The sequence below is a fragment of the Stegostoma tigrinum genome, chromosome 26 (genome assembly GCF_030684315.1).
Source record: "Stegostoma tigrinum isolate sSteTig4 chromosome 26, sSteTig4.hap1, whole genome shotgun sequence".
In the NCBI taxonomy this organism is placed as follows: domain Eukaryota; kingdom Metazoa; phylum Chordata; class Chondrichthyes; order Orectolobiformes; family Stegostomatidae; genus Stegostoma; species Stegostoma tigrinum.
The window spans coordinates 35,388,297-35,406,089 of NC_081379.1; the positions used below are offsets into that span (position 1 = coordinate 35,388,297).

General features: G+C 39.6%; 1 protein-coding gene across 3 annotated transcripts in view; it reads left to right on the forward strand.

The window, feature by feature from the left end:
- Positions 1 to 17,793, forward strand: part of suds3 (SDS3 homolog, SIN3A corepressor complex component) — a 56,599-nt gene that overhangs the window by 26,687 nt on the left and 12,119 nt on the right. For all 3 annotated transcript variants that reach the window (XM_059655095.1, XM_059655097.1, XM_059655096.1), the window contains exons 4-10: positions 2,097 to 2,168; positions 3,238 to 3,257; positions 5,000 to 5,156; positions 5,461 to 5,556; positions 9,434 to 9,495; positions 10,128 to 10,149; positions 10,287 to 10,392. In XM_059655095.1, coding sequence (XP_059511078.1) covers positions 2,097 to 2,168; positions 3,238 to 3,257; positions 5,000 to 5,156; positions 5,461 to 5,556; positions 9,434 to 9,495; positions 10,128 to 10,149; positions 10,287 to 10,392 — 535 coding nt within the window. The remainder of the gene's footprint in view (positions 1 to 2,096; positions 2,169 to 3,237; positions 3,258 to 4,999; positions 5,157 to 5,460; positions 5,557 to 9,433; positions 9,496 to 10,127; positions 10,150 to 10,286; positions 10,393 to 17,793) is intronic.

Consider the following 17,793-nt stretch of genomic DNA (forward strand, 5'->3'; position numbering starts at 1 on the left):
CCAGCTTAATTTTCATGCCCCTGTTTGCTCTCCTAATTGTTTTCTGAAGCCCCCCCGCCCCCAACCCCTGCACTTTCTATACTCCAGTAGGGCTTCCATTGATTTTGTTCTCTTTGAACTAGCTAAAAGCCCTTTTCTCCGCCCACCACCCCCCCACTTCTTATTGAGTAGTGTCATCTGTAGCGTGAGTGGATTCCACGCCTAAAAACATGTGCATACAGCCATAGAAAGAAAAGGTTGTAAACTATGTGCTCAATGAAAGAAACTTAGAGCATTGCACACAAGAATCTGAAAATGATGGCCAGAAAAATACCATCTCATCACAAATAACTAAGCATCATAATTGCTGATATGCTCCACCAGCAGCAGTAGAAGTCTCCTCTTGGGATAAACAAAAAGCCAAAGAGAAACTCCAAAACAAACTTGGATTAAAAACACTGCATAAATTCCACTGACTTTGTGAACTTGCTGTATACAACGTGCACAACAGCGACTGAACTCAAAAATTCATTCAGTGCATGTGAAATGCTTTGAAGTAGTCTGAAAAATGTAAGGCATTATACAAGTCTGAACTTAGTCTTGTTTGTGAGAAATGATTTGCAACGTATGATGTTTGAAATGTTTTATCTGATGAACATAAAAAAATCAGAACATAACCGTTCAGTTTATGCTACATAACTATGTTGTTGAACAGAGGCTGTATAACTGATTGCATTTCCATAGTGGAATATTTCATTCGAAATTGGTCCAAAATTTACATAGTTTGGTGGCTCCTAATGTCCAAATGAATACCTTTTAAAATCAAAACCTACCTAATATCCCTAATAAGTTGCATTTTAATACAAGGTGTACAAATTAAAACCAAAGGCATGTAATTATAACCGGATCAACTTTCAATGCACCAAGTCTGGTGACACTTTAAAACGTAGGACATGCAGGGTAATGAGAGGCAGCCTCAGGGGAAATTGGGATCTCTTTACCAAGCCTATATTGTGAAAGCCTATCCTTTCTTCAGTTGTAAAGTTTAAGGACTCTATGGCAAAAAGAATTCCACCACGCAAAGCAGGAAGTAGTTGGTGAGGAGAGAAGAGGTTGGAAGTCAAGAACTCTTAAAATGTCAGTGGATTGTGGAAATGGTGTGTAGGGGTTTAAATTGGAGTGGTGATGATGGGGAAGGAAAATTTTAGAATGGGGTCTGGAAGTAAGAAAAGAGTAAATGAATACTGTTAACTTCGGTTTCCCCTCCTTGTCTCTAATGGTTCTTGAAGCTTCTTGCAACACTGTTAGAGAATGAATCTACTTACATTTCTAAAATTCACACAATCAGGTGTCACGTGGTTAAGGTTGAAACCTCACTACATGGCACGTGGAGGGATAGGTTCTGGACTGGAGCCTTCAGGACAATAATTACCACAACATGCCCTTTCCCCACTTAATTTGACTGGGATCAGCCAGGCACGTAACCCCCAGAGCCACCATCTCTATCTGAGTTAGCTGCTAAGGAAGTGCATCCCAAAATTAAGACACTCTTCGCTTGGTAGAAAAGACCATTTGATGGTAAGGAACTAGGAATCCCACAAAGAAGAAATTGAACAGAATCATACCCTGCTTGTCAGAGTTCCAGAATTAAACAGGATTCCAGGTGAAGATGAAAACCAGAAAGTGCATTACGTGATTAGTTGACTCACCTCCTCTTATCCTGTCCATGCAACAACTAATTTTCAAAATTTAAGTTCGTAATTTACACTAAAAACTGTATGTTTACATCTTGAAAACTTTACCCTTTCGTTCAGCAAATGATTTAAATCAACCCAAGGTGCAAAGGTTTGCTGTCCACAGGATATTACATGGATATGGTCTATTTAGCTTTCTGCCAGAATGAATTGTTCATTTTATGAACGGCATTATTCTAATACAATGTTCCCTCCTTGGATTCATATTGAGTTTTTTTTAAAAACTATATTGGAAAAATTGGGCGATGATCAGATTAGCAGATGACTGAATCTTTTTCCAGGTGATGAATTGCAAAGATGTTCTGTATATTAAAACATTAATTAATTCTTGATTGTAGCTATTTCTATCATGTGGTAATATAGGTACATTGCAAGAATATCAGAAAAGGATGAAGAAACTGGATCAGCAGTACAAAGAAAGAATAAGAAATGCAGGTTAGTTCACTTGTTCTTACTTTAAGGTTATGTTTTTTTTGTGTGTATTTCAACAATCTGCTGTTCTGCAGTTCCTCGTTATTGCTGTGGCAGTAACAACAGCTTTTAATCAAGTGGTCGTGGGTGCAGGGTTGAATGTGACAAATATTTTCGTCTGACCTGAAGTTTAAATTTGTTTTATATTGCCAGAGGCCATCTGTAAAAGGTCAGCAATCTCAGTTTCTATATTCCTGAAAGAAAAGGTGATAGCTCGGAGGCCAGGCCTGTTGTGCATGTTAACATTATTTTAATCAAATCTCATCAAATGAGAAAACGTAATAGGCAATAATTTGCTGAGGCAAGACACTGAACAGCGCTTGTAGGTTGTTCATGCCCTTGCTTGTTTACATTTTAAATCTTTGGGAAGTTGCTAAAAGTTTAAGTTGATAGAGGCAAACTGAGGGAACCGAAATGAATAGGGTAAACCTCTGTGTATCCCCTTAAACAATTAAGTTGAAGGATTATGAACTGAATAGAGGCTGAGAAAGTAGTACAAATGATGTGGGTGAATTCCGTGTCTAAATATAAAAAGAGGGTTTACTAAAAAGAGGCAGAAAGGAAAAGTAACATTGTGTGTCTTTTTAAATCTCCCAACGATAATTAAACAACAAGGGTGAGACTCCATTCATGTAATCATTAATTTTCCATGCCAGAGATGTTGACAGGAAGTATTACCACTTGGCGCCAAAATGGACACGATTTTACTTTGTGTGGCTGATTTAGTTTCTGCCTACTGCACAAACACAGCAACTATAAGCCATTCAGGCATTTTGGGCCTGGGGCAAATATTGAGATTCCTTTTGCATGACACTAATAGAGGAACAGCAGTGCATCTGCTTCTCCCCTGAAATTCCTGAAACATTTGGGTGAACGTAATTACCCTGTTATTTTGACAGTAAATTATACTCGTTTACTTTGGAAGTTTCTTCTGAAGTTAGCAAACATCAGAATTTCATATGTGCTCCTAGAGATAAATACTGACAACTAAATATAGTGCCTATGACAATCTTTTCCTTTCTTTTCCCTCCAGAGCTATTTCTGCAACTGGAGGTGAGTGTTGTTCCGTTTTTATTTTCCCTGCTGAATTTGCTTAAAACACTTCTTAAAAATATAAAAATATTAAGATTACCCTTTCCATTGGTGCCATATGCTGTGTTTGGAAACGTCCAAGTGTAGTACAAATTGAAGATGGAATGCAGGTTTTATTTTTGCTAAGACTGCTCGGTTCCTGACCTCGGCTGTTTTGGATAATGTTATGAGGAAAGGAACGTATATTAATTTTGATTTGTTTATCTTCTGACAGCAGAAATCTGGCAACAGGCTACAGCAGTTTTAGAATTGACTTGAAAATACTGAAAGCGGGGGAAAAAGATTTTGGGTGAATGTCCTATAGCTAAAGCAATGTAACAGATGGGGAATATCTTTACAACTTTGCCAAGCGTAGTTCCTAATTTTCTACAATTTTTAGGACACATCCAATATGGAAGATGGAAATTCCCCTGCAGAATTCCCGTCTGGTAGATTCAGAATTGGATTAGTCAGTGTGATGGAAAATAGCATATCACTAAACTAAGAAGAAGGGTAAAGATGAATGCTTTTAAGAAATAGAATTTCTCTCGCTTTTTAATTAAACCCATTGACAGTATTTTGGACCTGTAGCAGATATGAGAGATGGGGGTGATCTGCTTCCATGACTATGCTGGTTTTGGGAAGAAGTTAGCTGCTGTAGTGCTCTTGAACTCAAACCTCCAAATATTGGTGAAATGTAATCATAAGACTTTTAAGTTTAATATATTTGCTGAAACCCTTGTATTATTTTACAGGATTTACTTCCTGACTCTTCAAAAAAATAGTTACTTTAAAGATAAAAATATTTGAGTAATGCTGGACAAAGGCATGATTCATGAGATTTGGGAAATAAGTGGAGGTGGGGTCTGGATGATGGAATCTGTTTCTCAAAGATCTTAATCTGTTTCAGCAACCAGCTCTCCAAGCGAGTGAACAAGTGACTGGCATAAATGTTGAAAGTCTTAACCATTTCTTTACACTTCAAGTTGCTTTGTTTTTGAATTTAAGAAAGGGAATGCAAGAGGCACATATTCAGTGAAGGAATAAAAACAGTTGCACAAGAAATAAAATCAGAAAGCCCTGGAGAAACTCAGCATTTCTGGCAATATCTGTGGAGAGGGAAATAGTCAATGTTTCAAATCCAGTCCTGGCTCATTGAACTGAAAATGTTAACTCTTTCTTTCCTCTTCACAGAACATGCCAGGCCTGTTGAGTTTCACTAGCTTTTTTTATTGTGCCATTGTGTTTTATTCCTTTGCTGAATTGAGTTTTAAATTCCCAGGATTGAAGTATTGTGGCATATTTGTTATATTTGTGTAGTGAGTTTCTTTTTACTGTTTCAAATTGCTTATTTGCAACTTCCAGTGTTGAATTAACATGAACTATTGCAATTCTCATGGTTATGTTCTATTCTTTGGTGCTAAAACAATGTACTACCCCATTGATACAAGATAAATGTATAAGCCTATTCAAGAATAATAATCTGGACTTAATTCAGCGAAACCAGCTTTCTTTTGTATGACTTTGCCAATTTTATGATGCATTTTATTTTGTTATGCTTTCAATCAAATTTCAAGAATTTATAGCTCAAATATTTTGTTACGTTCTCGTGATTAATGTACAGTCTGTAGGAGGGCTTCTAAAAATTTTGACTGATTCTGGACCTACAGTTTTTATTTAAATTTATTACAATGTGATGTCAAAAACAATTTGTCTTCTTCTAGACAGAGCAAGTGGAAAGGAATTATATTAAGGAGAAAAAGGCAGCAGTGAAGGAATTTGAAGATAAAAAGATTGAGTTGAAAGAAAATCTGATTGCTGAACTCGAAGAGAAGAAAAAGATGATTGAGAATGAAAGGCTAACAATGGAACTCACTGGAGGTGTGTTGCCGGACTGTTTAACATCCTCTGCATTCAAGTTGTTAGCAAATTCTTTCCGATTTTGACCAGATTGAATTGTCCTTTTAGAGCATTTAGCGTTTTTAAAAACACATGTTAGCTGGAAAATTTCTTTTTATCATAGAATTAACCCATAGTGTGCAACATGGAATTGCCTTCTGAAATTCTTCAGAGATTTAGTATCCCTGTTTCATACATGTATGACAATATCTCCGATCAGTTGATTAGGCAAAATATAGTTAGCCCTTGACATTACAGAGCACTATGTATCAACTTATTATTGCAGATTCTATGGAGGTTAAGCCGATTATGACCAGGAAGTTGAGGAGGAGACCCAATGATCCTGTCCCAATTCCTGACAAAAGACGAAAACCTGCGCCTGATATCCTTTTTATTAGATGAAATATGTACTGTTTGGAATGTTCCAGTCCCATTGTTCTGTTGTGAAATCAAGGATTATTTAGTATGTTTTAACTATTATAAATATTTAACTATTGCTCTATAATAACTTAAAACTTCTGAGTTTTTCAGTTTTTGAGACTTAGATTATGAATTTAAGTAAGCAAATCTGAATGGCAATAATGCCTTAGCTCATATTTGTTTCACTTTTTTACACCATGCTTTTGGAAAACTGTTTTATATCAAGAACTGGGTACTAATTCCTCTATGGTTTGACAAATATCTGCTGGGTCAGTTGAATTTTCTTTTAACTCAAAAGTAAATAAAGGAATTTGAACCACACTTGTTTTGCAGGTTGTGCAATGGTCAACCCACTGCAAAATCAAGGTTTGAAAGGTTTCTGAAGACTTTTTTTTTAAGAAAAAAATTTTAAGGCCTGTTTTATGAAGTGGAACAAATTTGAAATGCTCTAGATTCGATGTATTAATTTAATAGATGTTTACACTAACTACAGAATATCCTTTTTATGGTCTCCCATTGGAATAAGTAAATTAGGTTGCACCTAAACAGAATGGAACTATCAGCATCCTCTCAGCCCAATATATTCCAATAGCCCAAGAGTTTAAAGCCCTCCTAGCTACATCACCGCTCTGAACACACATCCATCTGCTCTATCCTCCCAGTTCCGTACTCATATCTGCATGTTACCATGAGTAACCTGGAGAAAAGTCCTGACTGCTAATTTCCAATCCAGGAGCATTAAAATAGGCCCTTAAATTCAGTTACAGGATTTCATTCCTCTTTCTTTTTTATTTTGTATGCAGTAATGTGGACTCCATCTGCTGGTTGTTCACCTTCCTTCCTGAAGGTGCTCCCCAGCTGCTGAGTGACAGCTGGCACCAGGAAGACAGCATGCAATCCTAGATTCACATCTTTGGCCTCAAAAGTGCATGGAATTTGCTTTCGCTGTACCCCAAGTGATCCATTGTATTTTTTTGTTCAGAACTAAGTATTGGTTGGAGAGTGAGATATACTCAGGGCTCTATATTGCACTGTGAACCTATGCCTTTGGCATCTGTGAGAAGCGAGTAAAGACAAGATGTCAGCCCAATGACAGAGAAGAGAATTGCATATGGCTTGGTGCTGAACAAGAGAAAGAGCATCCAACAAAGGGGCTGGTGAAAAGCAATCCAAGTTTCTGAGAGAAGTTGGCACAGTCACTATGACTAGCTTCGAGTAGCAACCTTACCATGATCAGCAGACAGAAACTGCAGTGAGAGTGACTGAGGGAGGAATCAACAACCAGAGTAGGTATAAACTCGTGAGTGGGGCATTGACCTTGATTTATGATACGTGGTGTCTCATGGGAGCTACACTTAATGATATCACAAGTTTGAAAATAACATTTTGGCTAGAAAGATTGCTGATTGGTATGTAGTGGTCAGGTGATTTTTTTTCTCTTCAATTTCTATTAAACTTTTCATATCCATAAAATGTAAAAGTAGTGGGATAGGCTGCTGGTTGAGTTGTACGGTACTGGAATTGAGAGTAGTACCTAGATTATTGTTAACAGAAAAGTGAATTTAATTTAAAAACCAAAAGAATAGCAGATGTTGTAAATCAGAAACAAACACAGAGATTGCTGTAGAACCTCAGCAGGTCTGGCGGCATCTATGGAGAGAAGCCAGAGTTAATGTTTCAGGTGGTGTGATCTAGTTCTGTGGACCTGGGTCCAAATCCTCTCTCGGCAAATGGCTGGATTTGAGTAGCTGTGGATAATGAGGAGGATTGCCAGAGGAAACCGCAAGGTATAGGGAGACTGGAGATTGGGGTGGACAAATGTAAGGTAATGCAGAGGGAAATATACAGTAAATGGCACAATGCTTACAAGCATTAACTTACAGGGAGGTGTATGGTGTACAGGTCCACTGTCCCTGAAAGTGACAATGCAAGTGGATAAGGTGGTTAAGAAGGCATATGGCATGATTGCCTTTATCGTTTGGAGCATAGAGTATCAAAATTGGCAAGTCTTGTTGCAGTTGTCGAATTTTAGTTAGGTCATAATTGAAATATTGTGTCTCATTCTGCTCGCCACACTACCAGAAGGATGTGGAACTTTTGGAGACAGCACAGAAAAGGTTTACCATGATGTAGCCTAGTTTGAAGGATATTAACTACGAGAAGAAATTGAACATGCTTGGCTTGTTATCACTCAAATTTTGAAGGATGAGGGGTAACCTGATAGAAGTTTACAAAATTGAGAGGCATGGATAGTCAGCCTTTTTCCCAGGGTGAAAATGTCAATTACTGGGGGCCATATATTTAAAGTGAAGTATTAAAGGAGATGTGAGAGGCAAGTTTTTTTTTTTATGTAATGTGTTAACTGCTTGGAATGTATTGCCAAAAGCGCTGGTGGAAGCAGATATATTAAGTGTTTTAAGAGGCATTGAATCCATGAATAGGCAGGGAATGGAAGGATACAATTGCTTACAGATAAAAGATTTTTAGTTTAGAAAAGTATCATGTGTCAGTGCAGGTTGGTATGCTGAGGTTTGTTTCTGTTCTATACTGTTCTTTGTCCTTTCTTCTCAGCCTGATGGTCAGCCAGTCTTCGTCACTTCTTAGACAATAAAGTGTAGCGCTAGATGAACACAGCAGGCCAAGCAGCATCTTCGGAGCACAAAAGCTGACATTTCGGGTCTAGACCCCCTCTAGAAAAGGGGGAGGGAGACAGGGTTCTGAAACAAATAGGGAGAGAGGGGGAGGTGGATCGAAGATGGATAGAGGAGAAGATAGGTGGAGAGGAGACAGACAAGTTAAAGAGACGGGGATGAAGCCAGTAGAGGTGAGTGTAGGTGGGGAGGTAGGGAGGTAAGATCAAGGTAAGATCGGGAAGGACAGACAAGTCAAGGGGCCGGGATGACCTATCTTACCTTGATCTTACCTCCCTACCTCCCCACCTACACTCACCTCTACTGGCTTCATCCCCGTCTCTTTAACTTGTTTGTCTCCTCTCCACCTATCTTCTCCTCTATCCATCTTCGATCCACCTCCCCCTCTCTCCCTATTTGTTTCAGAACCCTGTCTCCCTCCCCCTTTTCTAGAGGGGGTCTAGACCCGAAACGTCAGCTTTTGTGCTCCGAAGATGCTGCTTGGCCTGCTGTGTTCATCCAGCTCTACACTTTGTTATCTCGGATTCTCCAGCATCTGCAGCTCCCATTATCTCTTCATCACTACTGACATGCTGTTAAGATGTGGGTGACCACGTCAATAAATGTATCCAAAGTCCTGGAAAATAGGAAGTTCAGCCAATTTGTGTACAACAAACTCACACAAAAGTAGTATGATACTCATCAGGTAAACAGTTTTTGTGATGTTGCTTTTGAGGGCAGACTACTGTGATAATACCTTTTGCTCTTCAAAATAAAGATGAGAAACCATTTGAATCTATTGGAGAAGGCAAATGGGGCCTAAGTTTTTAGCATAAAAACTCAAAGAACTGTGGATGCTGTGAATCAGAAACGGAAACAGAAATTGCTGGAAAAGCTCAGCAGGTCTGGCAGCATCTGCGAAGAGAAACCAGAGTTAATGTTTTGCCTGAGCTTTTCTAGCAATCTCTATTTGTTTTTGTTCCTAAGTCTAACATCTTGGCCAGCATCGGTAGAACAAAATCAGTACTACATTGTGATGTCAAGTACTTGAGTGGGACCTGAATCCATGACTCGGTGATTTTGTTACCAGTTGAGTCACTGCTGACACGTGAAAGAACTTCAAGGATCAGAGTATTTTTAAAATTTGATGTTTTGGTATCCATGTAAGGCATAGGAATTGTTTTTCTCTTTTCCTTAACAAAAAAATACCGCAGTTAAATTATTTGTTAACAGATGAGCAGATTATGGAGGATCTACGAACTCTTAATAAGGTGATTTACGTTGGCCTTTTATGGCCAAAGTTACTATAACACTACAGTAATTTTACTATGAACTTAGTTCTGTTCTTCCACGAATGTCTGTGTTAGATGATATTTTTACCTTGCAGCTGATGAATACCCTCCATAGAAGACGGGCCACTGTATCTCAGTATCTGTAACTTGTTAAACGTGCTCACAGTTCTTTTCTTAGTTGGAGACTGATGGTGATTTTATTTCTGTACTGCTTTTTAATGCATGGAAGCAGGTCCTACTAAGACTTTGTGTTTGGGCTAGATTCCCCTCAACGCTCAAACATGATCCAGACCCACTAATCACTGGTTTATTCTTAGCCATTTCAATCTTCTGTGTTACAGAGGATAAACAGTGGTTGCCAAGCTGGGTGAGGAGGAATTTTAGCCTGAGACTAGAGTTAGGCACAGTTTTTGTCTGAATAGAAAGTTTAATCATATCCTAAATGCTTTAACAAATTCACAGCTTTGTTTAAGTCATGGTAAGCTATTTTGACTTTACAAGATGCACAACCCTGAAGCAGTGACAAATTTGATGAGCACGTGCTCACTTAATTGCTGAAGGTGACAGGCTGAAACTGTTTGATTTTCAATTTTTCTTTTTATTCCCTACAGCTCAAATCTCCAAAAAGACCAGGTAGTTGCACTTTTTAATAACCTTTTCTCGAGTAGTTACCAAACAATTCTTCCCAAAATAATCTGTCTCCAGAAAACAGAAGGTAATGAAAGAGTCTGACTTTGCAGTCTTTACCTTTTAATGTTTTGTTTTGGCAGCATCTCCATCTTCTCCTGAGCACCTTCCTAGCACTCCTGCAGAATCACCAGCACAGAGATACGAAGCACGGATCGAAGATGGCAAGTTGTATTATGATAAGAGATGGTGAGTTAGGAAGATTTTTATTTTTCCATTTTTTTGCTGTGGCTATAATTAAGAAATATTCTGAATTCTCATTGTTTGTCACTGAAATGAACTGTAATAATATATTTCTAAATATGTGGGATAATGCCTGTTATCATGTTGTCTGTAATTTCCAATTTAAAAAAAAAACTTGTACCTCCTAAATCATCATCACCGTTTGGCTCCTTTCTTAAAATGAAAGCTGATTTCTGCATGTGTAGTAAAAGGCCACTAGATGGTGGTACAAACCCACTGTTTCCAAATTTTCACCTTGGCCTCTTCAGCTTCCTGTCCATGGCTAAAATTCATTGAAACACTTGCCTGAGTATTCTAGATAATGGGAACTGCAGATGCTGGAGAATTCCAAGATAATAAAATGTGAGGCTGGATGAACACAGCAGGCCAAGCAGCATCTCAGGAGCACAAAAGCTGACGTTTCGGGCCTAGACCCTCAGAGAGGGGGGTGGGGAGAGGGAACTGGAATAAATAGGGAGAGAGGGGGAGGCGGACCGAAGATGGAGAGTAAAGAAGATAGGTGGAGAGAGTGTAGGTGGGGAGGTAGGGAGGGGATAGGTCAGTCCAGGGAAGACGGACAGGTCAAGGAGGTGGGATGAGGTTAGTAGGTAGGGGGGGAAGAGCTGGGCTGCTTTCTAGCAATCTCTATTTGTTTTTGTTCCTAAGTCTAACATCTTGGCCAGCATCCGCTTGGTTTCCCCAATGTAGAGGAAGCCGTTTACAACTTCCGCCATTTACAATCCGACCCCACCACCCAAGACATTTTTCCATCCCCTCCCCTGTCAGCTTTCCGGAGAGACCACTCTCTCCGTGACTCCCTTGTTCGCTCCACACTGCCCTCCAACCCCACCACACCCGGCACCTTGCCCTGCAACCGCAGGAAATGCTACACTTGTCCCCGCACCTCCTCCCTCACCCCTATCCCAGGCCCCAAGATGACATTCCACATTAAGCAGAGGTTCACCTGCACATCTTCCAATGTGGTATACTGCATCCACTGTACCCGGTGCGGCTTCCTCTACATTGGGGAAACCAAGCGGAGGCTTGGGGACCGCTTTGCAGAACACCTCCGCTCAGTTCGCAACAAACAACTGCACCTCCCAGTCGCAAACCATTTCCACTCCCCCTCCCATTCTCTAGATGACATGTCCATCATGGGCCTCCTGCAGTGCCACAATGATGCCACCCGAAGGTTGCAGGAACAGCAACTCATATTCCGCCTGGGAACCCTGCAGCCATATGGTATCAATGTGGACTTCACCAGTTTCAAAATCTCCCCTTCCCCTACTGCACCCCTAAACCAGCCCAGTTCATCCCCTCCCCCCACTGCACCACACAACCAGCCCAGCTCTTCCCCCCCCCCCACCCACTGCATCCCAAAACCAGTCCAACCTGTCTCTGCTTCCCTAACCGGTTCTTCCTCTCACCCATCCCTTCCTCCCACCCCAAGCCGCACCCCCAGCTACCTACTAACCTCATCCCACCTCCTTGACCTGCCCATCTTCCCTGGACTGACCTATCCCCTCCCTACCTACCCACCTACACCTATCTTCTTTACTCTCCATCTTCGGTCCGCCTCCCCCTCTCTCCCTATTTATTCCAGTTCCCTCTCCCCATCCCCCTCTCTGATGAAGGGTCTAGGCCCGAAACGTCAGCTTTTGTGCTCCTGAGATGCTGCTTGGCCTGCTGTGTTCATCCAGCCTCACATTTTATTGCCTGAGTATTCTAATTGTTTTCTCCAAGAACATTGAGTGCAAATCCATGTTTCAGGATCAAATGTATAAATTACCTGGTCCAATGTGAGAGGAGAAAAAAGCCACTAAGAAATGGTTAATGCATCAGCATAATAATAAAGTAACTACTTTAATGGTGAGATTCTGGACATGATGGTTATTTAATTGCTTCTCTGAATTGATTAACTTAAGTGGAAGTTCTCCTAGAGATAATTCGAAGGTTTGGAGAGAAAACATGAACAGTTTTACCAAATCACCATTATACATAAATATTTTCTGATCCATCTGCCATAATTTTTTTCAGATTATTGGCCTAAAGGGTAGCTATCCTATTGCATTCCAGTCTTTTCTAAATGTATCTGTACCAATGGTTTGATGTTACCATTTACAAAGTATTCTAGACATGTTTTCCCAAATGTAATGTAAAAAGATGTCACTTGTCTATTTTATATTTTCCTTAAGCACATTGTTTAATTTATATCAAATAAATATAGGAATTGGAAGTAGGACATTCATCCCTTTGAAGCTGCTCTATCTTGATTAAGATCATGGCGGATTTGATGTGATATCAACTTTACTTTCCTGTCTGAGGCCCATAACCCTTGGCTCCTTTGTCTATCAAAACTCTATCTAACTCGGTCTTGAATAATTCAAGTGTTCTCTGAGCCGCTGCTACATTTTGAGGAAAGGATTTCTGTATACTAATGAAAAAGAGTTCTCTTAGCCTCTATGTTAAGAGGGAGATCTTGTATCTCCATACTGTCTCCGCTAGTTCTAGTTTCCCCCACATAAGGAAACATCTTCCAGGTATCTTTGGGTCCACTTCCTAAGTCCTCAAGGTCTGTTTCAATAATTTTTATAAGTATAAACTCCAGTCAGTTTAGGTACAACCTGTAAAACTTTCCTTCATAACCCCTTAAGTACAGGAATGAGTTGGCTGAGCCTTCTCTAAATGTATTCTTTATTCTTTCATAAAATGTGGTGGTGGGAAGAATCACTGACAAGACCATCATTTGTTGCCTGTACCTAATTGTTATTGAACGGTGTGGCTTGCTCGGCCATTTGAGGTCAATTAGGAATCAACTACATTGCTGTGGGTCTGGACTCCTATGTCAGATATCCTTCTGAGAAGGCCATTAGTGAACCAGATGGGTTTTTGTGGCAGTCACTTTTGTGGCACCTTGCTGAAATCAACTCAAAATTCCAACTTCTTCATTGAATTTAAATTCCATCCGTTGCTGTGGTGGGATTTGAGCACATCCCTGAGCATTAGTCTGGGCCTCTGGATTGCTACTCCAATGACAAATATGACTATGCCATCACTTCTAATGCAGTTCTATCCCTTTTCATAGAACATGGAACATTACAGCACAGTACAGGCCCTTCGGCCCTCGATGTTGTGCCAACCTGCAAATAAGGAGACCCAGAATCATAACCAATACTTTGGATGGGCTGTCACCAAGTCACTATACAGCTAGAGTAAACCTGATACATGTACACTCTGCTACATTGCCCTTGGGGCTTTGACTGAATAACATCAGGGATATATTGACCAAGCTTTAGTTAGAAGGTCGAACTGATTCTCATAATGACTAATTTATCTTTATCGTTAAATTGCTAATTTTAAGTATTTTACCCTAATTTACCTAATTGACTGGTGCACTTCCATAAAATAAGGTTAGTTTGTATAATATTCAAATAGTGTCCAAGCCTAAAGGTAACGTCAGAAATTAGAATGTTAGCATTGTAGGTAATAGTGAGCAGTGTTTCACAAAGCAGTACGTTGAGTTGTACTGCTGTTACAGGAAAGAGCAGCCTTGCGCAAGCATAAAACCATCATACTTGTTAGGTAAATTGCTTATTTGGTATGTATTGTGATCAACCTGTAAAGTCTGAACTGACTGACCAATCTTTCAATGCTCAGCCCCAATGTTTACGTAATTAGAGCTAAACTTTAATGCACTGAAGTAGTACTATTAACAGTGACTTAGTTAATCAGTAAACAAAATAAATGTATGCCATTACACTGAGCTATCCTTGATTGGAAACCTTTTGCTCTAGATCACATTTTGCACACTTTGTTCATCTTTTTTTTTCCAGTTGGGGGCAGCAAATTACTTTTTGACTTACTCTGTATTCCCACGTTTCCTGGTATTGAATTTAAGCCCCTTAGGTTCTTCAAGTTTGTTCCCATCACCTCCAGTTTTTTTTTCTCAATATGGTAACAGACCTTTAGTAAAATGTAAAGATACTGATTTACTTCAGCTTGGACCTCCATGTCAAAAACAACATGCAAGTTAGCCCATTGCTAGATAGCCCATTTCTTGCCCTTGCTTATAACCATCAGCAGGCATCACTTCCACATCTTTCACTGTCTTCCGTCATCAGTTTTACTCTTCTCTCCAATTTCTCTCTTGTATCCAATTTCTCTCACAGGGATTCTGAATTCCAGTTCATCCCTTGTTGGAACACTTCAGTAGCTTTCTTTTGTAATATGGCTGGATAGCCAAGTCAACAGCATCACAGAAGTTAGACTGATCACCTCCTGATGCCGTGCATCGTTGTGACACTTTTTAAATTTTGGCCTTCTCATTCTTCCTTGTTTTACCTTACTCAGGATAAAATTGGATGGGAGATGGCGGGCTTGTGCTTAAATGGTGACGGATCTCCTTTAGGCCTTGGAGTTCCAAGTTCAAGTCCTACATGTTCCAGAAGTGTGTATGAACATATGTCTGAATAAAATGATTCAAGATATTTAAAATTGAAATCAGTGCTTAGTAGCCTTGTATTTAGCACTCACAATGTCCAACTAATTAAGAGATGCATTAAAAAAAATTGAATATTGGCTATTTAGATAAAATAAAATTCAAATGAGAAGATTAATAATGCAGGTATAAAATTGCTTCTGAGACTGGCTTTAATACTGACTTTTTTTTGTATCGTAATGAGTGAGTGAAAAATTTTAAGATGGCTGGCTGAAGAAGATGGTACTTGCATCTTTAAGCAAATTATAAATTTTAGTTATTGAAATCTCATCACCTCATGGCTGGGAGTAAAATAGGAACAGGAATTGATCATTTGACCTTTTTCAAGCTTTTGGTCATTCGTTGAACTGAATTATGACTGTACCTCCACATCATTCGCCCATGTTTGGTTTGTATCTTTTGATACTACGAGCAAATAAACACTTGCTGTTCTCAGTCTTTAACGTTTCTGTTGATGTAGTATCCACAGCCATTTGGGTGAGAGAATTCCATATTACCATGACTGTATGTGAAAAGCACTTCTTTCATTTCACTCTAGAATTGTCAAGTTCTAATTTTAAGATTTGATAACCCTGGTTCTGACACACATAATTTAACAAATTGCTTCTTTATTAGCTCTGTTATATCATTTTAATTGGCTCATTGGGTTGTCCCTCAACCATAAGGGAATGTAACAGTTTAACCCTTTCAAATTCTGGCATAATTCTGGTATCTGTTCCAAGGTTAATATCTCCATCCTGAGGTGAACCATACAGAACTGAATGCAATACCGTAACCCTGTCACAGATGAGGTCTTACCAAGGTGTAGAACAAATGAAGTATAACTTCATTTTTTTTTGTGTAATAAACCATGCTAAATCATTCTAGGTTTGCAAATAGGAATCTTTATAGTTAAACAGATTAAAATTATTTCCTTAAAAATGTCAAGGTTTGATTTAAGGTTTGACTTCAGAAGTCTTTAAAAAACAATTGGAAGTTCAACAGATGCTCTATTTTCAGACATCGTTCAAGAACTAAAGACTGCTGTTTCAAATATTCAGAGTAAGAAACTAATGGATTTGTTTTGAATGTCAGCTGAGTCAGACTTGTCAACCCATTTTGTTACAGTGGTATTGTTAACAACATGACACTGCACAATGTGATAATTTTATATTGCACTTTTAATTGAAACTGGTAAAACTTGTAAGTTGAATATTAGACAATTATGAGACCGTGGTGCTCTTTATATCATTGTATGGGATTAAATGATATTTAAGCCTTGAGATAGAATTATTATGTTGTAGTTTCAGTTCAAATAAGTTGTGGGGATAGAACCATAGCACATGATGAGTGGAAGGCAGGTGTATGAATGTACTTTCTTAATTTCATCTTTTTTCGGGGCGAAGGATAACATTTGTAAGACCCTCAAGTTTGAACTTAACCCAAAGCTGGCACTGACTTAAATCAAAGCACTTATTCACCTATCTGGTTGTGACACACATGACGGAGGGTGACAAAATGGAAGGATCTGAATAGTCAGCAATTCAGATTAACTCAGTTATAGACAATGGGTGCTGGAGTAGGCCATTCAGCCCTTCGAGCCAGCACCATCATTCATTATGGTCATGGCTGATCATCCACAATCAGTATCCTGTTCCTGCCTTATCCCCATAACCCTTGATTCCACTATTTTTAAGAGCTCTATCCATCTCTTTCTTGAAAGTATCCGGAGAGTTGGCCTCCACTGCCTTCTGGGGCAGAACATTCCATATATCCATCACTCTCTGGGTGAAGAAGTTTCTCCTCAACTCTGTTCTAAATGTCCAAGCCTTATTTTTAAACTGTGTACTCTGGTTCTAGACTCGCCCATCAGCAGAAACATGCTTCCTGCCTCCAGAGTGTCCAATCCCTTAATAATCTTATACATCTCAATCAGATCCCCTCTCATCCTTCTAAACTCAAGTGTATACAAGCCCAATCGCTCCAAGCTTGCAAAAATATGATAGTCCCGCCATTCTGGGAATTGACCTCGTGAACCTACGCTGCATCCCTCAATAGCAAAAATGTCCTTCCTCGAATTTGGAGACGAAAACTGCACACAATACTCCAGGTGTGGTCTCACCAGGGCCCTGAACAGCTGCAGAAGGACCTCTTTGCTCCTATACGTAATTCCTCTTGTTATGAAGACCAGCATGCTATTAGCTTTCTTCACTGCTGGCTGTACCTGCATGCTTGCTTTCATTGACTGATGTACAAGAACACCTAGATGTCGTTGTACTTCCCGTTTACCTAATTTGACTCCATTGAGATAGTAATCTGCTGCCTTGCCGCCACAGTGGGTAACCACACATTTATCCACATTAAGCTGCATTTGCCATGCATCCGCCCACTCACCTAGCCTGTCCAAGTCACCCTGTATTCTCCTCGCATCCTCCTCACGTTTCACACTGTCACCCAGCTTTGTGTCAACAGCAAACTTGCTAATATTACTTTTAATGCCTTCATCTATATCATTAATATGTATTGTAAACAGCTGCGGTCCCAGCACCCAACCTTGTGGAACTCCACTGGTCACCGCCTGCCATTCCGAAAGGGACCCGTTTATCGCTATTCTTTGCTCCCTGTCAGCCAGCCAATTTTCAATCCAAGTCAGTATTTTGCCCCCAATACCATGTGCCCTAATTTTGCTCACCAATCTCCTATGCGGGACTTTATCAAAGGCTTTCTGAAAGTCCAGGTGCACTATATCCACTGGTTCTCCCTTGTCTATCTTCGTAGATACATCCTCAAAAAATTCCAGAAGATTAGTCAAGCACGATTTCCCCTTCGTAAATCCATGCTGACTCTGACCTATCCTGTTACTGCTATCCAAATGAGTCGTAATTTCATCT